General features: G+C 41.4%; 1 protein-coding gene across 5 annotated transcripts in view; it reads right to left on the bottom strand.

Moving 5' to 3' along the window:
* Positions 1–551: 551 nt before the first annotated feature.
* The window catches only part of F13A1 (coagulation factor XIII A chain), a 64,142-nt gene continuing 38,387 nt past the window's right edge, over positions 552–26,306 (bottom strand). For 4 of the 5 annotated variants that reach the window (XM_071736502.1, XM_071736498.1, XM_071736501.1 and 1 more), the window contains 8 exons: positions 23,893–24,031; positions 17,736–17,839; positions 16,811–16,899; positions 15,683–15,836; positions 14,833–15,120; positions 10,822–10,982; positions 7,479–7,615; positions 2,307–2,688 (listed from right to left, as the gene is read on the bottom strand). In XM_071736502.1, the coding sequence (XP_071592603.1) occupies positions 2,544–2,688; positions 7,479–7,615; positions 10,822–10,982; positions 14,833–15,120; positions 15,683–15,836; positions 16,811–16,899; positions 17,736–17,839; positions 23,893–24,031 (1,217 nt within the window). In that variant the 3' untranslated portion in view covers positions 2,307–2,543. Of the gene's footprint in view, positions 1,324–1,364; positions 2,689–7,478; positions 7,616–10,821; positions 10,983–14,832; positions 15,121–15,682; positions 15,837–16,810; positions 16,900–17,735; positions 17,840–23,892; positions 24,032–26,306 lie in introns of those variants that run through there. The other variant, XM_071736497.1, reaches the window with a different exon arrangement.

Genomic DNA, 26,306 nt, shown 5'->3' with positions numbered 1-26,306 from the left:
CTGACATCCCCAGCCTTTATTCCCAGTCATCACTTCTCTTTGCTTCAATATACCCCTCAATAAACTATCAATAAAATACTTCCTGTCTCCTGTTGAGCATCATTCACCTTAATAACTGTTGGTCAAATGCCCTGAAATATTTAGTGGAGAGAAACACACTTTAGAAGTGGGACATAGGTAAGTTTTCATTAGAAGAATACTGGTTACTTAATGGGCTCTGACATTTTTAAGAATTTTCAGGGGGAATCTGGGTATTCTCTTTGCTGACACTGTGATATGCTCTGGAAATTACCACCTTCTCCAATTCATTAGGTAGTAATTTGTTAAAACAGAAGGAAAACCAAAGCAAATAGTTAAACTAAGCCTGTAATATGTTTTTTATTACTAAAATAAAGATAGGGCTTTCTCCTTAGCACCAAAAAATAAAAGACATTTTCATCAGCATGGCTGAGAGGCAAACTTTTTAACTTTTACAAGTATGATACATCAAGTGATGACCATATTGCTACATGTAGAAGTGATTGATCAAAACACAGAGCACGAGACACAAGTGCAGTCAGACATGCTTTATTTTAAATTCTTATTACATTGTAGTTATAAAAAGCAGGTTTATATGCAAGAGAAAAAAATGGATAATTCTATTATAAGATGTAGACTGTGATAAGATTGCTTAAGTACTTAATATAGATTGTCACCTTGCATTTACAACATGCTGTTCAGTTCCTTGTACCCCAGAGGACTTATATGGGAGACTGTGACATTGCAGAGTTTCTGCTATGGTCACATAAGCTACACAAAATGAGTGTGTGCCCATGTCTGAAGTGTAAGCCCCCCAAAATCTGGTGTTCGTGTACCCAGGGGTACTCACTGAGCACATGAGGTGGTATAAATCTTTGCTTTTTTCTACAGACTATTTTTTGCTAAACAGCAGCCTGCATTTCTCCCCTCCCAGCACTTGCTTCTTTTTAACAGCTGGTCATAGCTTTTGCAGGAGGCAATGTGCAGCAAGAAGAGCAGCAGCAGGCAAGTCATCTCCCTTGCTTTCCCCGTGATGGGACCACAAAATGACATGGCCAAGCACAGTACAATAAAGCCCTGGTGTTTAATGAGCATGAGGCTCCTTTTAACTTCTTTGAAAGCCCTGTTAGCTCACCTGTGCTGTTAGTATGGGACATATTCTTACACACCATGGCTGATGGAGAGGAGTTGCTGCAGCCTGTGGCACATGCATCTTTGCCTCATGGAAAAACGTCCCAAGAAAGATATCAGGGGAGATGATAAATGAATACACCCTCACACCCCTGCTTCCCTTACACACCCCTGCTTCCCTTACACACCCCTGCTTCCCTTGCACAATGTGGTACACAGCTTAGGATGGAGCAGTACCCTGCATGGAAGACTCGTAGAAACTACTGATTCAGAGCAGCTTCTGGGCCAGAAGTTGCTGTCCTTTATATTCCTGGGGCTGCTTATGCAACAGGACTTCATTCAACAGTAGCCATGATTCCTGGGAACTTTCAGGCATGGTTTCATCTAAACTCATCCCAACTGGGAGCTGCCACGCAGGGTATTTGCCAGGTTTGTGGCACTGGCAGAAGACCCTTATGCTGACCCCTCCACTCACTCTCCTTCACCCCATTTATCCAGCTCTGGATAGAGCTGTTTTCCCTGCTCTGGGGCAGGGAAAACCTCCAACACATACATGGGAAATGAGGCTACAGAGTGGGTCCAGGAGAGAAGAAAAAGCAGAAAAGCATGAAAAGAGACTACATCATACAAAAGAGACGTGATCAAAAAATGCAAGTTTGGTGTGAAGAGCTGCAAGCAGGGCCAGGAAAAATTCTAGATATTCATCAAGCAAAGGAAAAGACCAGTGTATCAACCATTTATAGGGTGGGATTAGGGTATGAAATAAAAGAGAGACTATGTGTGGGTGCCTGTGTACATGAGAGTAAAAGAAGCAGCGTAGAAACTGTGAAGGAACACGAAGCTGAGAATATTCTGGAGATAATGCATCCTGAGAGCTGCTGCCAGCAAAGTGAGCTCTCCATGGACTGGAAAATTGTAACATTGTCAGATAAAGCAGTTCCTTTAGCTAGAAATACCTGTTTTTATTGCATCTAGAATGATCTACCAGAAGGTTGAGTAATTCAGTCTAAGAATTTATAACACTGGGTTCTTTGTTTTTTACCTTTTCAGTGAAATATCAGGCCTTAATTAAAATTAAAGTTCAGACTGCTTTGGTGAATGGAGCTTTCCAGATTCCCTTGCAGCACTAATGCAAAAGACCATAAATACAAGTGAACTATAGGAATAACATGGCCTAGAGTTGCCTTTAATGACATGTAGCTAATTTTAAATCATTCACTATCCTGGTGCTTTTTAATGCTTTCCCCAGTGTTAGCAATTAAATTTTTTTACCAAATTTTGCGTCGCACAATGATAACCAAACAAACAATAAGCAGATTTTTACCTCTTCCTCCTCCACCCCTCTCTGATACATTGAAATATAGGTAAACGAGAGATGAAGGCAGCATCTTGATTTATGGTTTCTGAATCTGGACATTCAGCTCACCATACACATGCCTCAACGCATCACAATTCAGGCTTGCAATCAGCTTTCGTAACCCTGGTCGTCTTGGGATGCATTTTACTTCCCAGATTAAGGTAGAGTTCATTGGGATTTGCCTGTAGGGAAAAAGGAAAGTAACAATATTGTGATCAGTCAGTCAGTTCTCTCAATCTGACACACAAGAAATTGAGACCACTAGAGAAACAGGAGGTGGACAGTAGAGCATATCTCAGATTTTTTTCTGTTTCACTCATTCTCATAAGTGTCACATAAATTATTCTCCCCATCTTCCATTCTTCTTAGAACTCAGTCAAAACCCTTTCTAGCCTTTCCTCCAGGCTAATTTTAAATTTCAAAAATAAATCCATTTTCTTCTGCCTCCTCTCACTTCCACTTGCAATCACTCTCCGAATGATCTTATTGCTAACGTTCTTGTTTCCTACTTTACAAGACCATTTTATCTGTTTGTTATAGCCATTAGCCAGTTGGTGATTTCTGAAATGGTTAAGTCAGTCCTTGTTACAAAGTGTCAGGGCATCCCCCTGTAAACCTTATGCAGTGATGATGGGTTGCTGAGCCTCTTTTCCAGCCTCTACCTTGAGCTACCCTGCTATGGTAGAAACACCAGCAGATCTCACTGGTTGCTTCAGATGACTTCTTCATGTCCATACAAAAAAAGCAAAAGTGGTTCTGGGAGCCCTGCTGTTAGAAGTTACTCTTTATAACTCATACTATAAGCCAACTGTATTCTGTGCTGCTCTCGATTTTCAATTTTTGATACAATTAAGATGCACAGAGAGCCTTGAGTACTGGGTTTCCATGTTTTTTCACGCTTTCACTATGTTCTGTGTGCAGGTTTTGAAAGCTGATATTGATTGATTGATTGATTGACTGATTGATTATATTTGGGGAATGTCAGGATATAGCTGCTCCGAAGGAACAAAGAGAGAATATAGCATAGTGGAGAGCTAAAATGACTGTCATTTTCCTGAGCATTAAGTAAGAGGATTATGAATTTAGCAAGTGTTCTTATCTCACATGGATATGGTATTCTGCAAATAACTGAATAAAGTGAGAATAAAAAAAGCCTAAACTTTAGTCACTGTTTCAAATTTTCATCTGGTAGGAACTGGCACTCAGATTCCACGTTCAATGCCAGGGTCAGAACAGAATGACTGCCCAGACTTTGTACAAGTATTTTAATAAACTCTAAATGAGCTATCCTGGGATCCTCTTACCTGAATATTTGTTTCAGTGGAAGTCTACCCCTGTTAAAATGAGAGGTATTCTATCTCCTTAGAGGTTACCTTAGGTATCTCCACATGGCACTGCATCACATTTCATGTATACAGTCATAGGTACCCTGGGGCATGTACCCAGTTTTAGAAAAGAAAAAGCAGAGGAGGATCATATTTTTGGTGTGAGCATGTGCAGATTGCTTCCAGCAAGTGTTTTCCCTTTTTTTATCTTTGTTCTTAATGAAGTATATTCTGTTCCCCTCAGCTGGCCTGCTTGCTCCACCAAATGCCCACTAAAATTGTAGCACAATAAAGCAATGACTTCAGTCACTGCACAAGGTTAAATACCTTTTGAAATTTAGAGTTTATGGAAATGATCTGCAAGAGATTGTCTGTATGGTAAGTGAGGAAGATACTATACATGTCTGCTATGCAGTAAGATTCAGTCTAGTTTCTCGAGTACTTAAAGGCCAGGCTTGCTAAGGATGAAGGTTTCCAGACCACATCTACAGTGCCCCAGTGAGAGGGGGTAGCAATACCATCTCTGATTTATAGTGGTTTATGTTTATTGTGATTTATGTGCTTGTGCAGGAAGACAACAACTCAATGAGTAGTGGTGAATGGCTCGATATCCAAATGGAGAAGAGTGATGAGTGGCATTACTCAGGGGTCAGTGCTGTTTAACATCTTTGTAAGAGACATGGACAGAGGAATTGAGTGCACCCTCAGCAGTTTTGCTGATGACACCAAGCTGTGGTGTGGTTAACACACCGGAGGGAGGGAAGGAAAGCCACCCAGAGGAACCTTGACAGGCTTGAGAGGTGGGCCCATGTCAGCCTCATGAAATACAACGCTAAATGCAAGGTCTTGCATCTGGGTCAGGGCAATCCCAAGCTCAAATACAGGCTGGGCAGAGAATGGGCCAAGGGAGGTGATTCTCCCCCTCTGTTCTGCTGTTGTGAGACCCCACCTGGAGTGTTGTGTCCTGTTCTGGAGCCTCCAACAGAGGAAGGACATGGAGCTGTTGGAGCAAGAACAGAGGAGGGGCCACAAAGATGATCAGAGGGCTGGAGCACCCCTCCTGTGATGATAGGCTGAGAGAGTTGGGGTTGTTCAGCCTGGAGAAAAGAAGGCTCTGAGGAGACCTTATAGCAGCCTTCCAGTACCTGAAGGGGCATAGAGGAAAGGTGGGGAGGGACTTTTGTACAAGTGCATAGGACAAGGGGTAATGGTTTTAAGCTGGAAGAGGGTAGATTTAGGTTAGATATTAGGAAGAAATCCTTGACTATGAGAGTGGTGAGACACTGGAACAGGTTGTCCAGAGAGGTTGTAGATGCCTCCTCCTTGGAAGTGTTCAAGGCCAGGTTGGATGGGGCTTTGGGCAGCCTGGTCTGGTGGGAGGTGTCCCTGCCCATGGCAATGGGGAACCAAATGATCTTTAAGGTCCCTTCCAACCCAAACAATTCTATGATTCTGGGATTCTATGAACTGAGCTGGGAATCCAAACCTACCTTTTCCCATTTCTCTACTGTCCTACTTTTTTCTCTCTACAAATGCTAATACTATCTGACCTTAGGTCTGTAGAAGCATAAGGTGACTTATCTGCTAGTGTGTATGCATGCTTGGCTAAAATCCTTTTAATGCTATGTATCACTGCCTAGTTAATTATCATTTGTCATGCAAAGACTATGCCCTATGTAGGAACTGATGCTGCCAAAGGCTTTCCCATAAGTCCTGGTTCCCATCTGTTTGAGGCTAATAGCTAAATATCACTTTCTCTCTCTATATATATATATACGGATATATATACTTTACGAATGGTCAAGACTGGAGCCCCATAGCCACTTCATTCCTAGAATAATGTTGTACATATACCCTTTTTTCTGAAGTCACCCAAGTAATATAGAAAAGCTACCTTAAAAATAAAGGGAGGTTAAAAGTCTAATCCTCACAAAAGGATTAAGTAAAAGTAAAAGCCACATTCCATATGTGACAGTTCCTGATGGACAGGGAAACGGTGGAAGGGTGGGGAAAGCCTAGAATACATTTAATTCTCTTTGTAAATCCAGTAAAGCCACCCAAATCTGATTTTCCTGGGAGAGAATTCAGTGATGAATGGTTCTGTGTAATATGCTGAGCCATCACCTCACTGGAGACATTTATCATCCTGAATGCATGGAGGCAAATGTGATTATTATTTAAATAAACTACAACTGCCCCCTGTTCTGTCCTCTGTGTGTATAACCTGCAGCCTTCATTCATCTCAGAGAAGTTAAATCATAAAATGACTAAGCTGATCCATTTCCAATTTAAATGATGCGAAGGACACTACAGAAAAGGGGAAAAACATGGTGAACTGAAGGAAAATTACATCTGTTCTGAGAGTGATTTTTCACCCTAAAGCCCATGCCTTTGATGCACCTGACAATTTTCTACATCCTTGAAGGTGAGAGCAACACACAGCATCTTTTGGACTTAGAAGGATGCAGACCACCAGGGAAGCCTGGCAGGGCTGGGCAGCAAGGAGGGCAATTGCAGCAACTTGTGGAACTCATGCAGACCGTGCTGAGTCATGTTCAGCAGCATTTGTGACATCCCTTGCGCACAAAGGAAGCACAGTGTGATGCCCTTTCACAGTCATTTTTTTTGTCCAGCTCCACTCTGGAGACTGGTTTTGATCTTTTTTATCCTTGGCCCAGGTGCACGTAAGCTCCAACCTCCCCTGCTGGCTGCAGATAATGCTGACAATTTATGCAGCTGCTGAAGCAGAGGCCATTTTTCAAACTCCCTTTGCACACACCTGGGGACCATCAGCTCAGGTAATGATAGATAACATTGCTTTGGCTGCCCAAGACTGAGCAATGACTGGAAAATTTCCCAAGGATCCCTGTTATATATCCTGGGAGTGGCTAATCCTGAGCTTTAAACACTGAACTCAAATGGAAAATGGGTTTAGGAAAAAACCTGCTTAGCGTACTCATTGCTCTGTGTCAGCATGAGGTACAACACTAAACACCATGAAGGTGGCTTTCCTTTTCCTCAGGCTTGGGAGAACCCTCTGTGCTGGGAACACACCTCTGGGCCAGGGCAGTCCTCTGCAGTATTGCTGCCTCGTGGAGCTGTGTGCTTGCAGCGGGCTCTGCTGCATCCATGTCTGATGATAAGCTTGCAAAGATCATCTGAGGCATCTGAATGTCTTGTATAATCACGATTAACATGAGCAGAGAAAAGCCCTTTTTGAAAAACAGCACAGAGCTTCATTTGCACATACCGGGAGAGTGGCAGTAAACACGTCATGTGTAGGATAAATCTGTCTTTCTGTGATAGCAGCTCATAGGTGGTATTGTCAAGTGCTAAAAATAATGTAATACACTGAAAAAGTGAACTCAGCCTGCATTACCAACTATCCATGACCACTACTCCTTTCTCTAACACTGGTACTGAACAAAGGAAACTCTCACAGTCTCTCTGCACAGTCTCTCTCTGGACAGCCAGAATACTTCTGACTATTGAGACCTACAGCTCCCCTGTGTATTGAGTTTTAAAGGAAGGAGAAAGTGTCTGAATTAAATTACTCAGCACAGCATTAGTTAAGTGTCTCATGTGTAAACTTCCCCCCGTGAGCAAGTAGGGAATGAACTCCCAGCTACTTGTGCTTTCCTCCCTACCTGAACAACTTTTTCATCGTCCTCAGGACTCCAGGTCCCTCGAGGCGGACTGTGACGTTCTCCAGGGTTTGCTTCAGAGGATTGGTGAATTCCACAATCACAGACATTTCTTTATCAGCCACCATTTCACCTTGGGTCTGCAAGACAAGCAAAGGACAACGCTCTGCAAACTGATAATAATGAAATGCCCCACGGTGAAATCCACAGGGTTAAACACACAGCACTTTCAAGGAAGGAGAGGAGGGGCAATGGAGCACAAAGCAAAACAGTATAAGGCAAACAAAGCCCAGTCAGAATTGTTGGATGGAGCCATAGTCCCCACTGCAGATTTTTCTACCCACTGCAGTTTTCCCTCATGACAGGTCAAGAGGCAGGACCTCCTTTCTGTAGAAAAAATGGGTATCAGCCTGCCCAGTTATTCAGCTAAGTGCAAGTCCAGTTGAGGGGGCCTCTCTCCCATAATCTGCCCCCCACCCTAAGCTCCCCACCAGCACTGAAGTGCAGGACTTGCTTAGGACATAAACTCCAGAAGAGAGGGGGTGGTATGATTACCTTAAATTAGAAACACTGGGTTGCATCGCTTGTACCCCCCAAACACATTGCACTTTCCCTTACTCTGCAACCACCTCTCATGCTCTGAAGGTTTTCTAACCCTGTGAATGCTTTCTATGTAGACCTGAGAGCAAGTAAGCCTCCAAAACTCTCAAAAACCAGAAAAGCAATACATTTTGCACTAAAAAATACTGAACTGAGAGACTAAGAACAGTCACATTGACTAATGTGTAGTGTGGTTCTCAGTTGAAGGGATCTGTCTTTCCCTTCAGATCAGTCCTGGTAGTAAAGCTGCCAGAAAAACACCTCCAAATGAACATGTTTTAGACAAAGCTTACATTCATGGGGGTTCTTATTTTTTCCCCTCTAAAAAAGACTCCATTTCTAATAGGATATAAAGGGCTCAGGCAAGGGTTTTCAACTTATGGCTGGCAGACCCCAGCTGATTCATGGACAACCTTAAAGGGCCTTGAGAAAAATAACTAAGAATTATGGAATGTAGGATGGTTTGGGTTGGAAAGGACCTTAAAGATCATTTAGTTCCAATGCCACTGCCATGGGAGGGACACCTCCCACCAGCCCAGGTTGCTCCAAGCCCCATCCAACCTGGCCTTGAACACTTCTAGGGAGGGGGCAGCCACAACCTCTCTGAGCAAGCCGTGCCAGCGTCTACCCACTCTCATAGTCAAGGATTTCTTCCTTATGTTGAATCTAAAACTACCCTCTTCCAAAAGCATCTTTTCAGTAAATTTAAGGTGCTATGCTGGGGTCTTCAGCCCTCCTGCAAATTTTTGAGGAGTACGACAGCTGCAAAAAGCTGGAATTACTGTGTTCTAAGGGATAACTCTGTACCAAATACAGACATGTAGACTGGAGTAAAGCATGATATACTCACAGCTAAGCTCTCAACAGCATTTGGCCACCTCAGTTTGTAAAAGACAGTGATGTTTTCAGAATCCTAGCCCAATTAGAAGTATTATGTCCTCTTTATTTTCAGTTGTCCATCTGAGATCACTGTTACATGAGGAGGGGTTCAATATCACCCTGAGCTCTCACACATACAGCTGAGACCATGATTTTTATTTACAGAGCTTATCTTTGTAACCTGGCCTCAAGATAAATTAGAGTAAGGTGTATTTTCCTATACTGTTAATTCTGATAATCTCCATGGAGCAGCAGAGAAATATCAAAGGTGTCTCTGACAACATGAGGGGAAATATATTTTTCTGTTCTTCTCCCTTACTCTCACATCAAGAACTCCAGTTTGCCAGTCAAATTTAACGAAGAAATCTGACAAAAAAATCTAGGGAGCTAAGATTCTTTAGATTTCTTTAAAAAAAACAATAGAACAAAGTTTCCTATATAAACACATAGGTATACACATACTCTTTAAAAAATTCTGTCATAAAAATTTCATCTTATTTTTACACATCACAAAGGAGCACAGAAAAGACAAAATCAGTTTTACTTGAAGACATAATTATTGGACAGCAACCTGCCTGATACACTAAAGTTCCTTTCTTCATAACATCAGGGAGGATAAGCTATTTTGAAGCTGAAATCTGGGGTCTTGTATAAGAAGTTCTGTTTAAGTATTGAATTGACAAAACTCTCTACTTGCAAAATTTGATTATTGAAGGCAGGTATTTGAAGTAGATTTTATCTTTCTTGTTTACCTTCGCTCTAGAATGCTCACAAACCCCCAAAACTTCTATTTGAAAATACCAATAATCTGATTAGATAGTAGTGACATTTCTGCAGGTCATTAAATATTTTGCAAGCTATACTGTAGTTTTGATCTATGTTTTTTCAAAAGCTTTTTTTTTGCAGAAAGCTGCTGTTTAAGTTATTATATAAATTTTATGGAAACACGAATGTTGGTTCAAATAGATATCCTGGGAGCAAAAGATCTATAAAGTTGGGTTTCTTTCAAGGTCCTGAATCTTGGGAAGCTGCATTCATGTTTATGCAAAGCTTCCTGAACAGGCATACTAGATTTTAATTTTTTTAATTTTTTTTTTTTAAATATTAAGCAAAAAGCAGATCCAAATGACATCATTCAAAGCAGACGAAGGCTCAGTGCTTTTGAAAATGATGCAATTTATTTGGATTCCAAGTCATGAATTGAGAACTCCCACCCTCAGCCCTGAATTTGCCATAAAATGGAGGGCCCGTGTCCCATCAAAAACATTACATTTTCACATTTTCATAGCTACAGTGCCACCATCAATGGAAATACTTGAACTTTGAGGCAACTCCACCAACAGTATATTCAGAGTGGCAGCAAAGGACTGGAATCCTGAAAGCATGGTCCCAAATGAATGTTGCCTACCCAAGTTTTGGAGGACCTTTCCAAGCATTGTCAGTCATTCTTCAGCAAGAGGTCTCTGTGCTGTGTTGCTTTAAATATAATAGACTTCTGAAGCAGTTAAAGATCCGAGTGAGTTGAGTGAGTAATCTCTCTTACCCTTTGAATTTCTCCACCTTTCTCAGATCTTTTGCCTGCCCTTTCTCCATGGAGACCACTTCAGCTCTCTACTACCAGTGATGCTGTCAACCTCAGACTTCAACATAGGGATACTCAGTGCAAAATATAACATAACTGCACCTCCTTGCACACTCCATCCAACTGCTGCTTTATGAGATCCATGTTAGATTGAAGCTCTAAATTGCATGCACACACATACCCATCCATCCCCACCCCCATCACAAAAGTCAATGGGACAGCCTTGTAGAGAAAAGAACACATGCAACACGGATGTTGCTCCCCTCCACCCCAGCCCTGATATACCTTGATCCTTAGGGCGGGAATATCCAGGACAGTTGCCTTCTGTGTGGCCAGGATCTTCCCTGTTTCATTGATCTGGGCCGTCACAAAGAAATGAAAGCAGGCTTGGTCCAGGAAATCATTAACGTACTCACTCGATTGGACCGCAACATCGAAGGAGCTGGCTGAGGACAGAAACAGAAAAAAAAGCCATCTCAAGCAATCTAATGGCTAATTGCTCCTCCTAGCAAGTGGGAAATGATGGGCCATCACCAAGGAATGATTTTGGGCTTTTTCCCCAAACTATCTTCATTTCTTTACCTCACCATTCCCCCCTCTTATCCTGTCCTCTTTCCATTTAGGCTGTGAGCTCCCTGGGGCAAGGGGCTGGGTTTGCACATAGTGCCCATCAGCATAAGTCCAGGTCACTGCTGAAGATTTCTAGTCACTATCACAAAAAGAGGGAGAAGCAAGACTAGCAATAAATAGCTACTGGGCACGAAGGTCCAAACCAGTTTTGGAGTGTCACCCCTGCAAATGTTTGCTCTTTCAGTTTATTCCTGTACTTTCTCTGCCTCTTTTGCTGGCAGATGGATGCCACCAGGGATGCTACCAGAGCATTCAGAGTCCATTCAGGCAACCTGGGAGACCTCCTGTTCTCCAGGACATGTCTGGATATCTGCCTTTGTTCTACACTGGACCTGGCTGCAAAAATTCAGCAAAAAGGTCTTTCTGTCACCAGCATGCCCTCCAGAGAACTTTCACGTGCTCCCTGATAATAATTATTGGAAAGAACAAGTTCCCCTAAGCTAGATGGTTGAAAGGCAGGGAATCATTAATTTTAACCATATTGAACTGCAATTCCCAGGCCAACAATGGTGTGAGAATGTGATGCTGAGAAGCAGACCTGCTAAATAAGTGGCTGGGAGGAATATATAGATCAGGAGCTCCTGCTTCTATAAACATTCATTATAACCCTAGCAAGCATACAAAAATCTCCCATCTGTGATGTATGATTGCTACTGCTATCCATTATTTGTACTGTATTTGTGACATACGCTGTACATGCTTAGGTAACTGAACTCAGGTAAATGACATTCACTCCTTTTAACTCTTTTGATCCACTCACACCAAAACCAGTTCCTTGAACTGGTTTCAAAATCCTCTTGGTGACCAGTTGACCTGGATTTACCAGGCCAGACTTAAATTTACTTGATGTGCTCCCACTTCTTCACTCTCTTCTTCCTTCTCACTCTATCTTTTGTAAAAGAATTTCCCATAAGGGCCCAATCTGTAAAGTATACATCAGGCAAGGTATTTTTCACCTGTGTAAAGTAAGTAAATAAAAAAATAAGTTACAGTCAAGGAGAAATCTACTGTACAGTGGAAGGAAAGATGAACTTTTCTGTTTAATCACCACAGGAAAAAATAAGAATAATAGACTTCAATTTCCTTAGCACTTGCTATACTAGTGAGTTGCCAGTCCCACTTACTGCACCTGGGAAGGCCAAAGGAAACACAACACTGAGCTGTCTTACAACCTTTCAAAAAATATAAAAAAGGCTAAATATAACCAAGCAGATGCAAGAGTACCTTTGAAGGCATTGGAAAGTTTAAGCTATTCAAATCCTCAAAGAGGTTTTCAACCCACACAATGCTTTAATTATTATTCTGAAAATCAAGCATTCGCTTCCTATTTGAAACTTAGCTTGCTTCATTCCTTCAGTAGCACACACTGGAATGATGCCTTTGACAAATCTGTATTATATTGTAATTTTTTGTTACCTCCAGATCTTTATACACACATTTTACCATGAATGAAGCCTACAAACCCTGCCTGAGTGCCTTGGAAGGTGTCCTACTATCACAGCCCTGACAGAGTATTCTCACAGAGTTGCAGATGATTATGCTGCCTTCACACTGTCCATCTGCTCAGACACTGTTCTGGATTGCATGAGTACTCCTTTCCAAGGAAAAGATGAAAGAATTTAAGTTTTATGTTTCACCTTCAGAGATAGTGTAACGGATGAGAGTTTTTGGCTTGTTGTGAGACAAGGTGCACCACAAACCCATGACTGTAGCTCAGCTAATTTCGACCTTGGAAAGTGGTAATACCTTAAAACATGTCTCCTTGGCCATAAGCAGTGATGGGGACAAATTTTGGTACACATGCAAAAAAATTCATGGTCTGTTCTGTCTGGTGCCTCTCTCTAGTCTGTGTTCACTCAATATTGGTCAATTCAGAATTTCCATCCAGTTTCAGTAAGTTTTTTACAAACCTTGATTAACTGAGAAAAAATGTATTTTGAGGCTCAGTGATGCTTAAACATCATCTATTAATTTAATTTCTTGTCCAAAGGAGATAGATGAGCCTCCAAGCACTGCAGAAGCTGTGTCTGAGGTAATAATACATTACATTCACCTTTGATACAAGAGCACATATGAGACTGAACCTTTCCCTGTCAAAGAAGTGGCAAAAAATTTAGACTGAGCACTGGAATCACTTTTTTCACACTACTGAGCCAGGTCTCCAGAAAGTTCTGCAGTATTTCTGCATATTATCAAGCCAATATGAAACCCCACATTGTGTTCTGATAGGCTGTGTTGGTACAACCCAACGCAAGCCATTTTGACACCCCTCTCATATGGATCAGGAAGTCAGAAAGAGTCAGCAAGCAGCTGTCAGGGCATTTTTATACACCAGAGATAGAATTTTTATTAACCTTCACCTGTAGATCCCACTAAGCAGACTCCTATTTTAAGGAGATCAATCAACTCTAAATCAAAACATGCCATTTTTGGTGATGTTCAAAGTAGAGGACTTTTTTTGACATGGTGCTATAGGAGCCATGATTCCACAGAGGCTTTTCTCTTCGATTCTTCGAGGAGAGAGGGCTCACAGTGTCTCTTGAGATGGGATGACAGCTCAACCTAGACAAGCCAGGGTTGCTGTGATCCAGCACCAGAACCAGATCAGGAGACCCATGCTTTGGCCTTCCAAAGTCCTGACACTCCTGCTGCACTCAACAGAGATTACTTTGCCCAGTACCAGTGTCAAGAAGGCAAAGTTATTGCTCCTGACTTGCTCAGTAGGGAACTCAAGTAGAGGTTTCTCTGACTTAGCCTTCACAAGAGCACATTCTCATGACTTCTGGAGCTGGAGGCACTGACCTAAAAGCACAGGCATGTCAAAATAACAAGTGATTGGCAGTCACTTCTTGCTGGACCTGTCAGGTATCTACATTCTGTAGTGCTCCATAGTGCTTTGGAGTACAGACGGTTCTCAACACTTGAAAATAAATTGGTTATGTCCAAAACAAAAAAGGGGAATGTTCCTCTTCCCTACTTTGAGCTCTGTAAAATCCTGACCTCAGATGTGTGAGCTGGTGACCAGAAACTGCTTTTCTCATGGGAAGAGGGAGGCAGGATCTCCAGAGGACACTAGGAACAGCAAATGCTGCATCTCTAAATATAATTCACCTTTGGGGTGCCTGCCCAGATGGCAAATGCCCCTGCTCTATAGTGGCACATACTAGTTACAGATCAGCTTTCAGATCACTGTAAATATAAAAGCCCAGATGATCCAGTCCTCCGAAGCCACATATGCACTTGGACCCACTCAGAGTTTGTCAGCGTCATTCAAGTAAGACAAGATATTCACCTTTTCATCCATGTAAATGATAACCTGGGGAACCAGAACTTTCCTTCACTTGCTAAGAAACTACAGGTATGAAAAACAATACCTTGCAGCTTAGTATTTGCACCCCTTTGCTTTCTTTTGTGCTAAATAAGAAAAAATAACAGTTCCCAGACATGAAGCTTGCTGTAAGAGAGAATTATGCAGGGAGCAACAGCCTGAAGAAAACATCCTCAGCTCTAAACACCATTGGTAGCAGGACAAGAGCTGGGATACTTTATTGAGTATCCTACCCCTAGCTACAAGAATCACTTCTACCCATGGGTAGAGACATTGGTCTCTACCTCTACCAGAGGAAGAAGCAGCTAGCACGTTTGACAACAACTATGCAATCTTACATGAAGAGGGTTCCAGTTTTGCACTGAAAGAGTGTTTCTTGAATTCCTTTTTTGCCACTCCTGTATAAAACACTATGTTGCCTGAAAGGTATGTAGTTGCAGTGTAGTAGTTGCGACTTCTGTTCCTGAAAGTTATAGTGACTTTGAAGTCACTGCCAAGGACTGCTTTTTGCACTTGGAAGTCCATGTCAACATCTGTCTGTGGTTGATATGCGGTATCTTGGGCAGTTTGCTTCTTAACTCCGTACATCACAGCTGTCTCAAGAGCCAGTCTCTCCTCCTTTGAGCCTAGGAATGAATGAAAATTAAATTTAGATGGGAAACAGAGGTCCTGCATTAGCTCACTCACTGATCACAAGGGTACATCTTCCATAGTTTGTGGTACCTGAAACAAATGGATGAGGACTTTCCTGACGGTGAATCTTCCTGTGTTGAAGTTAATTTTGGGAGAACTTCATAATTTCCAAGTGAGCTGGTCTTAAAGACTCAAAATACATCAGATAAACTGACCTATCTTAATTGATATTAATCAAGCTACACTAATTTACTCTGTGCAAATGCCTGGCCTGAGTAAGAAATAACAACACAAAGCCTAGAACTGTGTTGAATGCTTTGAGTTACTCCATGACTACCCTTTGCTTTCACTACAGCTATTCAGCCTAAAGCATTTCTGAGTACCAAAGCCTATGCTGTCATCAAAGCACCTGCAGTGTTTCTGGGATGGAATTACAAATAAAAATTTCCAGAACCTCGGTAGCTTTTCAAGCAACTCCCTCAGTGCCACAGGTCTATAAATTCATCAGCTAAATGTGACAGAGCATTGGCACAGTCCCACCCCATTTCAAGTTACCTTCTTGGAACTTGTACTCCTCAGTAATCTCCAGCATTCCATCATTCCCAACTTGCTTGGTCACAATCAACTGCCCAATATGGTTTGTGTCAATTTTTTCTATCACTTGAGTTCCATTTTTCTCCCTTCTTGAGTAAACAATATCACTATTTACCTATAAAATCAAATGAAAAAGGATCGAGAGACATGGAACTAAAAACAAGAAGGGAAGCCAGCCTATCTCCCCTCAAAAAAGGACACACTGACTTGAAATCCCATTTATACTGAAATTCCACATTTAAAATTAGTCATATGCTGCAATAGTGACTAGATTAATTCTACTATTCACAGCTCCAGAACAACAGACAGTGTAAACCTGATTAGGCTACAGAGCTCCTGTTTGGACTTGGGGAGCCTGATTACACATTCCTTGTACAAAAGAGCTTTTGGTCATAGAGAAGGGGATGCTTCATAGACAAACTTTTTTCTCTTCTGTCCTAAGCTTTATACAATTCAGTTAGAGAGGGATTTGCTCTACAGCTGGTACAGTTTTGGGGACACCAGCTCTGGTGGTTCAAGAGATTAAAGTTCCAGACCATGCCCTTTTACTCCTCATGGAGAAATATGCCTCTCAGATCTGCCAGTCAAACCACGGATACGAGCTCTCCTCAACCCACTGCAGCCAAAAAGGACATAGTGAGAAAAGGCCCCTTCAAATTCACTGCAGCCTGTTGGACTGAAATAAGGAAGAGAACCTTAACATAAGCACCTTTGCTGGTGTGCCTGAGAAGGAGGTAACAGCTAACAAAGCACAAAGCCTTGTAGCCATAGCTAGTGACCTATTTGCCAGCATAACTGGAATCTGAGATGGTTAAAGCCTGAAGTTTCATCAGAGCCAGAGTAGCTTTTTCTGCTTACTACGCTGATGAGCAGAGATTAGAGAAATCTCTGTCATTCATTAGGGGCATACCACACCTACTGGTCTGCATGTCAAAATATAAATATGAAATATTTCCTTGACATGGATATATTTGACATGGAGTATACATGAAGTAACTTTCAATGCATATATTGTAGTCAAGCCCTATTCTGTCCCACCGATGGTCCCACTGCTATCACTCAATGCACTAAAAATGTTCAGGTTTGTACCTCAGCATAGACAAAAGGAGCATCAAATTGGAAGCAAACGTGACCATGCTTAATGGCTTGAACTGAGGCTGGGCCACACCTGTACATACCTATGGGGAGAAGACAGACAAAGTGAGAGACTTAACTAGTTAAAAAGAAACCCTAAACTAATTAAAAATTTAAAAAATTTAAAAAACATGTCAAAGAATAAGAATCCTTGACATTTAGTTAACTCTTTTAATAATTTACAGCTCCCTGTTTACAGCTACCTTCTTACTCCTGACCAAGAAGTGAAAAACCTTATTTCTGTTTTCAGCTCTCTGAGAAAGACACTCAAGTTTAAAACAACCTAATGGTTTGGTAAATTACTGGCAATGTAAAGTCCACTGTAAGTCTCAAGTGCTTGAACCACACAGTTACAGCTGGTTTTGATTAAAGCAGATAATTTTGGGAGGGCTCATTCACACCATAGACTGAGAAAAATCTCACCGCAAATTTGCTAGGAGTGTTTTTTAAGAACTGGAAAATTAAGGTCTGGGAAGAAACAGCTCTTTTTGTCTTCTGCCTACTGCCTGCTCAGGAAGTTTAGTAAGGCATACAGACACAAAATGAAGGAGAATTAATTTGATCAGGCTTCTCTGTAGGTTCTCTAAAATTTTAGAAGCCATCTTTTGGCAATAGGTCTACATCTCTGTAGCTAGCAGTTCCCTTCTCATGCAGGATTTTGTGCACATGCATCATCAGCAGTGTTATAATAAGAACAGATACCTTTCAGAGCTCAAAGCAAATCAGGAGAAGGTCCTGAGCACAGGTAATTATGGTTATTTGGTGCAAGAAGTTGTCACTAGCCACATGTGCCACTGGCTCAGCTATCTTCAGCTCATTGGTTGCCACAAAGAACCCAAGCTTTGGAAAGGGAGCTAAGGAGGACTTCAATCAATATTACCATCACTGGTTTCTTGGGGTGTCCCATCAACAACCTGCCATCCTCCAAAACCAACAGGAAGATCAGGTCTTGTCATCCAAGCTTCATTCCAACAATGATAGTTCCTTAGACATGAAACCAAAATATTAAATTATTTTAAAGAAGTATACAGACCAAAAGCAACACGTGCATTTATGTCCTAAAATTGCTTCAGTAACAACATTTGTAAGTTTAGAGGTGGCAAAGTTGGCTCTTTCTAGAGAATAGATTTTTAGTTCTAAAAGTTCGATACCTCTCTGTTAAAACTTGAAAGCCACAGTCCTTTATTTTAGTTTCTTGACTGCAAGTTGAAGAAAATTTTGATTCATCTGATGTCTTTTGAATGCAAATGTCTCAGAAAACTTTACAAGTGCTTGGAGATTGTTGGGGTATATGAAGAGCTACACACACTACAATTCCTTTTCATGCAGGCAACTCCACTTCAGTGTGCCCGCTAAAGCAAGCAATGCAGCATCTTCAAGCCACTGAAGCATGGTCTGCTTTACAACTATTGAAACTGAAATACAATGTACAACATGTAGTTCTGTTTTCATGGCTCAAACCAAACATGATGAGCTGGTGTCCATGTAAGCTGGTTGAGAAAAAGACCCTGTATAGGGTATAGACCATCCTCATTGTGAATTCCTTACAAGCTCTTCCCCAGTGTGTCATATCAGTGAGGAAGGTCAGATCTCCTAGAACATACAGTTTCCCAAAAACCCACCTGTGACCACTGTTGGCCTTGCCTTTTTGGCCCAAGACAGGTAAATTTCTGGGAGTGGTTCATTTAGGCTCTCAGGGTTGAAATGTTCAGGAAAGGAGCTCACTACAGCACCATCACAGTCTGCCCAGAATGTTTCAAAGATGGACAGAAAAGACAGACAGATCTTGCAACTTCCTGCAATGCTACTGGTGCTTATGAGAGAACACAAACAAAACAAAACAGAACAAAATAAAACAAAACAAAACAAAACAAAAAAAAAAAAGACAAAGGAAGAAGGTCTTGCAGTAACACCAGCAAAGTGTTTGAATTTCATTACTGCAAAATAAAAAGGATGAAGAAGTAGACAGGGGCAATTTTGCTTGCAATTTATACATATCCTACAGCAAACATGAATAAAATTACATCTGTGTAGCTGCTGATACAGCCCCTAGTACATCCAATGATATTAGCAACCAAAATGGGGATTGTTAAGCTCTGACCATTTCATTAATAATAGGTGAAAACCAGACATGAAGCAGAGTTGGAAGGATCTCAGGCTTGCCTAACAAGATATTTCAAAGTGGAAATGAAAGGTTGGATCATGGTAAAACTTGTCAGTTAGGAGAGTTAATGAAGCAGCACTACAGAGAAAGGAATTATTCAAGAAAATGACACACATTCAGAGAATTTTTGATGTTTCTGAGACCAGCCAATGCTGAATCATGCTTGCAGAGCTTTGCTGAGTGCTACCAGAGAAGGGGGATGTGCTTTGTGGTAGGGTGGGTTTTGGAAACAGTTATGCCAATATGTGAGAGAGACAACCCTTGCCCTTGAGCTTTCATTGGTTCTCTTTGAATTAAACTCAGATGTGTCACTGGCCTTGTGTTCTGTAAAAGAAGAACCTGAAGAGCAGGCAGGAGGGCAGGATGAAAACACCACGTGGGGCTTAACTGTACAGAAAATGGTAGCTCTGCTTCAGTTCTGCAGTTAGGTAATGCAGTTTTTTCCATGTTTTTTCTATATTCATCCTAGGGACAGGACCTTTATTACTGGTTTCTATTGATGTAGTGCTAGGTGCAGCAGAACAGCAAATTGTTGGGTCTGCTGCCATGCAAATAGAAAATAGACTTAGGAATATTGAATGTGAATGGGCAAAAAAGATTTTGCTTGTAAAGCACACAAGCATTAAGGAAGGGGGGGTGAGGGAAACATTTGCCTCTCCAAAATGTAGCAGAAACTCCTCTCTGGTAGAAGTGAGCACTGCTGAGGAGCTGGCTCTGTAGCCATAATTTGTTAAACTGATTCTGGAGTTCTTGTATTCTACAGCAAGCCTTAGACATTAAAAAAAGCTAGAATGGCTATACAGATCAATGTAGTGACCATTAAATATTTACAGGGATAATTACAAATAGACTAAACAAAGCAATGGGGAAATTAATAAAAGATGACCAGGTGGGTTTTATGCCTGGAAGACAATTTAAGAAGGGTACTTCGTATTGCTTATGAGACAGGCACATGCTGGAAACAGCTGCTGCCCTTTCATTAGCTAATAAGCTCAGGCATTGGGGTTGGGAGAGGCAGTGGCAATGTTACTGAGAAATTAGAGAAAGGTGAGATGGAAGTGAATGGGAGAGAGGAGGTCTCAGAATGGCACCATCCACGGGCTTGGGCATGGGTGACTTCAAGCAAGTTTCTGCTCATCAGTCTACTAGGACGTCACATTAGGAATGAGCCTTGATACCCATCCAAGATAAATATTCTTTAAGTGTCTTTACATCATCATTAAAAAGACAAGGAGAACAAAGTCAGGGGACAGAGGCAGTACTGATGGGCCCAAATCCGGCCAGCTCTATATAAAAATAACTTTTTGCAAAGTCGGTGTAATTTTGTATATGTGTTGTTCTGTCGTTGTTGTTTCCTATCCTGAGGGAGAAGATGGTCTTTAATAAAGATAAAAAAAATGCCAGATAACATTCAGAGGGAGCCCCACACTCAGAGATTGATCGGACTAAAAATTCTGGCTCCAAGTAACATTGAAGCCTTAGAGTATTTAAAACCTGAAGAGAGATCATCTCCAGCAGTACACGGCAATAGAAATTATATACTAATAAAAAAAAAGAGCTTTGCTTCTAGTTTTCAGGAGCTTATAAATAAAAGTGAGAAATACATTTTAAAAAAATCATTATAAATACCTTGAGCTTGTCCTCTTAAAAAAATTAAAAGAAGCAAATAAAAGAAATAAAAGAGACATTAAAAATAAAATCAAAGTTAAGACACAAGCCATTTAAAGTTGCTATGTGTGCTACCACAGAGTGTTACAGTGTAATGAAAAGAAAGGACACAGAGGAGAAATGAAAAGAGGTGTGTAATATATTAAGTCATGCCCAAAGGGTTATGTGCACCATGTACTAATAAATACACCAGGAGGATAAAAGGATAAATAAGGCAATTCAGCAAGTAATCAAGAAAAAAAAAAAAAAAAAAAGAAAACTCAAGATGGAGGATGAAATGCTAGTGTGAAGTTGCATATGGATTTCAGCAAGGATGATTATGGATGATCTGGCTCTGTCCCAAAAGAATGGAAAACAAAACAGAGCTAAAAACCAGGACTAAATTAAGAAGTCTTGGGAAGCATCTTAGAAAAGGAGAAGTAGGGAAGTAAAAGAAGCAAAAGGAAATGTCAAAAGTGGATAAAAGTTGTTTCACAGGCTGGGTTAGGAGAAGGGGAGAAGAGCTGAAACCATGAAAAGTCCGAAGTGTGGCAATGGCCCATTACAGGGTGTATATGGACTGAGCAGTGAGGCAGCAAGTAATTGGGTTTTGTTTCACATAATTTATAGGCAGAGGAAGTTTCAGAAAAAAAGTTTGTTTACTTCTCTGTGAGCCATGGAAGGACCAGGCCCATGATATGTACTGAGGCCCTGTTGACGCGTAGACCAGATGCAGCTTAGTAAACTGGGAACACTCAAGAATCCTAACAGGAGGGAACAAGTAAAATAGCAGGATCATAACCCTGGACGAAAGGATAGCAGCCTCTGGCCTGTTTAAGGTCCTGCTTGGAAGAATACCATGGAAGGCAGTTCTAGATAGAAGATGGGTCCAGGAGAGCTAGTTGTTTTTCAAAGGTCTCTGTCTCCAGGCTTAAGAAGGTTCCATCCCTATGTGCAGAGAATCATCCAAAAGCAGCACAAGGCCCAGATGGTGAATAAGATGGTCCCAACTAAACACAAACTTAAAAAAAAAAAATGGTACAAGAGTTGGAAGCAGGGATGGGTGACCAAGAAGAATACAGAGACACTGTCTGAGCATGCAGAGACAGGTTTAAGAAAGCCAAAACCCAGAGCAAATGAAGTTTGTAATGAGACATAAAGAGCTGTAATAAAGGCAAGTACATCAGAACCAAGAGGAACACTGTGGAAAATATGGGTCTGCTGCTAAAGGGGCAGTGGTGGCAAAGGACTAAGAGAAGGCAGAACTATTCAGTGTCTTCTTTACCTTCATTTTTACTGCTGATATTTGTCCTCAGCACCCTGAGACAGATGGCAAAATTTGGAGAAACAAAAATTTATCTTCCACAGAGGAGGAGCAATTTCGAGAATAATTAAATAAACTGGACACACAGAAGTCCAATGGATCTGATGAGATGTGCCTAAAAGTGCTGAGGAAGCTAGGCAATGTCATGGTAAGACCACTCAAATCTATCTTCAAAATGTCATGGTGATGACGGGAGGTTCCTGAGGGCAGGAAGAAAGCAAGTAAAGCAAGTGCCACTCCTTTCTCCAAGAAAGAAAAGGAGTACCCAGGGGACTATAGATTTTTCAGCCTCACCTTGGTGCCTGGAAAGGTTATAGGCTTCAGCTGGAGCCCAGTCATGAGTTGTGTACCCCAGGGGTTGATGCTGAGTCCAATACTGTTTAACATATTCATTTAATGACCTGGATGATGAGACCTACTACAACCTCCACAAGTTTGCTGATAGAGAAAACTGGAAGGAATGGCTGATACATTAGAGACTGCACATGAGAAGAGGATGAGACATTTGGGACTGTTCAGCCTAGGGATGGGAAGGCTCAATAGGACCTAATCCACGTGTACAAATGCCTCATTAGAGAGTGAGGGGGAAGAAGACCAACCCAGGATCTTCTCAGTGGCCCCCAGTAACAGGACAAGAAGGAATGGTTCCAAATGGAAACACAGAAAATTCTGTCTGAAGACTTTTTTCCTGTGAAAGTGGCTGACCACTGACACAGGTTTCCCAGACATGTTCTGGAGTGTCCACCCTTGCAGGTGCTTAAAACCTAACTGGATACAGCCCCGAACAATTTGCTTTAGCTGGCCCTGCTTTGAGCAGGGGGTTTGGTTGGCTTCCTGGGGTCTCTTCTGGTCTAGACCATTCTGTGATGTTGTGATATAAGCTGCAGATGTAAATTTACCTAATTGTTTCCCTCAGAGTCTCTCCTGGGGGTAGCAGATTATGGAAACCATATAAAAGAGGTTACAACAGGTTCAGTAATTTCCTCCACCACAGAATGGGTTTATTACAGTTTCAGTACAAAGACTTCCAGAGATTAGGTTGTTAATGAAACATGCTGATGAGCATCTATGCTGATGATTGAATATATCATTGACACAAATCAGGTATATTAACACTGATTAGAACAAGTACCTCTTGAATATAGGAATATAGACAGGTCACATTCAGTGCTTCACTCTGAGGAGGAATGGCTTGAGGCCCCATAACCCACACATAATTTCTACTGTACAGAGCATATAATCAAGATATGCTAAACTTCTGCTGTCAGGCAGGAGAGAATAAGAGTTTGAGGAGGAAGTTAGAGCACTGTCTTCTCCAAAAGAATAGGTAGACTCCACTTATTGTTCCTAGGGATTTTTATTTTTATAAATCTCGTGGTAGCATATCAGTAACTTCCATGATACTTTGGCTTGTTTCTTTCTCAGCTGAACTGGATTTATTTTGGAAAGCACCTATTTGTGACAGTAACATGATGTAAAATCAGCCTATAAGCATGGAAACTTGGCACGAGCAGGACAAAAAGGGCGTTTTTCCATAGATGTTGAGGTATCTCTTTGAGCCTGGCTCCACACTGACAGATGGAAGTACCCATCCCACCAGTTTCCATTTCTAGAAATGGCCTGGCCCTAAGGAGCACAAAGCCATTCCAGCTCTCTTGCTTAATTGTGCACTATACTGAATGGTAAAATTAGTAGTGGGATACCCTAGGGTATTTCTCTCTACATGGCAAGCAATTCATATTAGTCAGCCTACTAACAATACATTCATTCTGTTTTACATAAGCTAGCAGTGCTCTTTAATGTATAGAGAGATAAATAAACTACAGGCATTGTTGTCACATTTTTTTACTACTTATATAGTTGACACATTAAAGGCATTTGCCAGGAGAACTCAGAACTCACCAGATAGAGTCTTTTGTAAGTTTGGTGTCCACTTTCCCTTCATCATCCAGAAATATGTCTAATTGTAAATTGGCATTGTTGTCGTGGGCAGAAGAATAGTTGGTAATAAGTCTTGCAGGTATCCCCAAGCACCTCAGAACTGTGACAAAGAAAGAAGTGTAATGAGAAGGACAAATATGAAGATATTGCTCATGGATAACAGGTTGGGGTGTGAGAAACTTGTAGCTGGAATAAGACTGAAAAACTCCATCAAATCAACCCAAGTAATTCCTCCTATTTGCCTTTATATAGAATATGTTAAATATTTTATTTTGTCCCAAAATGATGAGCATTAAAGGTATGTGATGGTACAGTGGTTATAACCTAAGCAGCTAATTAGCAACAATTGCAGAATAATCTTGCATAGAGACCACACTGCAGCTTTTCAGGGCAAATCTGGGTGTAATGGATCTATTGCATGACCACATGTGGTATAGAGAAAAATGAGTCTGAGCTAGCAAGAAATTCAAAATATATTAAGTCTCCTAGTAGCAGTAATTTAGGAGAAACATGAGACTGTGCTGAAAAGAAAATTAATAGAAAGTGTCTCCTTTTGATTGATTCGGGGGTTTCCAGTTTGACATTTGCCATCAGAAGAGATCCGGAGAACACAAAGAATAAAGCAGAAAATTATTGCTAACAAGGGTGAAAAGTTCTATTACTTGCAGGTGAAATATCAGTTAGACAGTCTGAACAAAATGCATCACATAATTTGTAGGGACTGTTAAGTAACAGTATTTTGGAGTCAATGATCCCTTAAAGGATCTTGAAAGGAGGATCAAAAAAACCCCAAACCAGCCCAAACCAAACACGAAGCTCATACCCCTAAATCTCAGACCATCACAGTGTAGCACTAATGCCTCTTCTTACCATTTGACAAGTGGTAAATTTGGGATATGTGGAAACATTATGGCTACACTGAGTTGTAGTAGTGCATCGTTAGGCTTCTGTGTTTGCTGTGCAACCTGACTGATAATAGACACGGAGATCCCATGGGGAGAGAGGGACTGCAAAGTGACACATCACCTCAGCTTCTCCAGATGAGATATTTTGTCTCTTGGCCAAAACATATTCCTGTTATCTAATACAAGAGCCAACAAGGCTCTGCAGAAAACAGGGATTTTTTTCTGGAAAGGAAAAACATTTGTACTGAAAATTCGATTTAAAAATAGTTCTGATGCTGCAACGTTGAACAGCCCATCCTGATACTACTGGGTTTTGTATATTCATTAGTGTCACTACTGTGACTTCCAATAACGTGTATCCCTGCACATTCATTTCAAGTTCCTGGATGACAAATTACCTGGATGCATCCAATACCAGATGTACCTATTGATTAAACTTAATTCAAGCACCCTCCCAGGCTTCCAGCACATGAGCCATCAGGGCTCATTGAAAATAATTTGTCTGACAATTTCAAGATTAATGACCATTTTTCAGAATGTTTTAGCATTTTTAATGGATGACTATCCAGAGTCTATGACATAGTAACCTTGGGAAGCTGGACTGGTCACAATGATAAAACATTGGCAGCTGAGTAAGACACAAAATCAGCTCAAAACAACCCTTCTAGTTGCACAAGGCTGTTTGGACCTTTGCTGTCCTCTCTGTGCTGTGGTCAGCAGTGGGACATGTCCGTGGCTACGTATCAGGCCGGCCACAGGACATCATTTTTTTTCGTAATGCTCAGCTAGCTTTTTACGTCAGCAATCCTTGCAGTAGGACAAAGTGCCAGGTCTCTGACTTGACTCACTTAGTCAGCAAACTGAGTCAAGTTTTGCCCCAGATAAAGACGCCTCTCCATTTAACACAACAGGCTCTGAGCCTCTGCTGCCTTGCCCCAGTTTCACCGTGGCCTGCAGGCAAAATTCTGCGTAGTGGTGATTCAGGGCCTGCGTAGGGGGAAGGTGGGTGAACTGCTGCGTGTCTGTCTGTCACCTAGAGAAGTCCAGATGAGACACCTGGCAGGGAAAACAAAGTGGAAGGAAACCACTGGAAGAAATTTCAAACATAGGAACCATTTGCAAGAGCCTCTTCGGAACCATTGTGTTGTACAGAGGCCAAGGAGCACCAGCCAAGTACAAAACAAGTGACCTCAGGCACTGAAGGGAGTAGATGTCTCTCAGGTTCTTTCTGCATGATTACTCAATATCCCACTGCACCAGGAATAAAATGAAGCATTTCATGTGCCAAAGGACAGAGCACCTGTCAGCATGTCAAATCAAAACAGGAACCTTCACAAATATATGGAAGAGAAGAAGAGAAATCTAAAACTGCATCCCTTGCCTTAGCTGTAAGAGAAGTGTACCAGAAGAAGGTTAGGTGGTCAGAAGACACCTTATTTATGAGACACTTACTATTTTGAATGGCTTTTG

The sequence above is a fragment of the Heliangelus exortis genome, chromosome 2 (genome assembly GCF_036169615.1).
Source record: "Heliangelus exortis chromosome 2, bHelExo1.hap1, whole genome shotgun sequence".
NCBI classification, from domain to species: Eukaryota; Metazoa; Chordata; class Aves; order Apodiformes; family Trochilidae; genus Heliangelus; species Heliangelus exortis.
The sequence above is the reverse complement of the archived record's forward strand: the minus strand, read 5'-3'. Positions and strand labels throughout refer to the sequence as shown.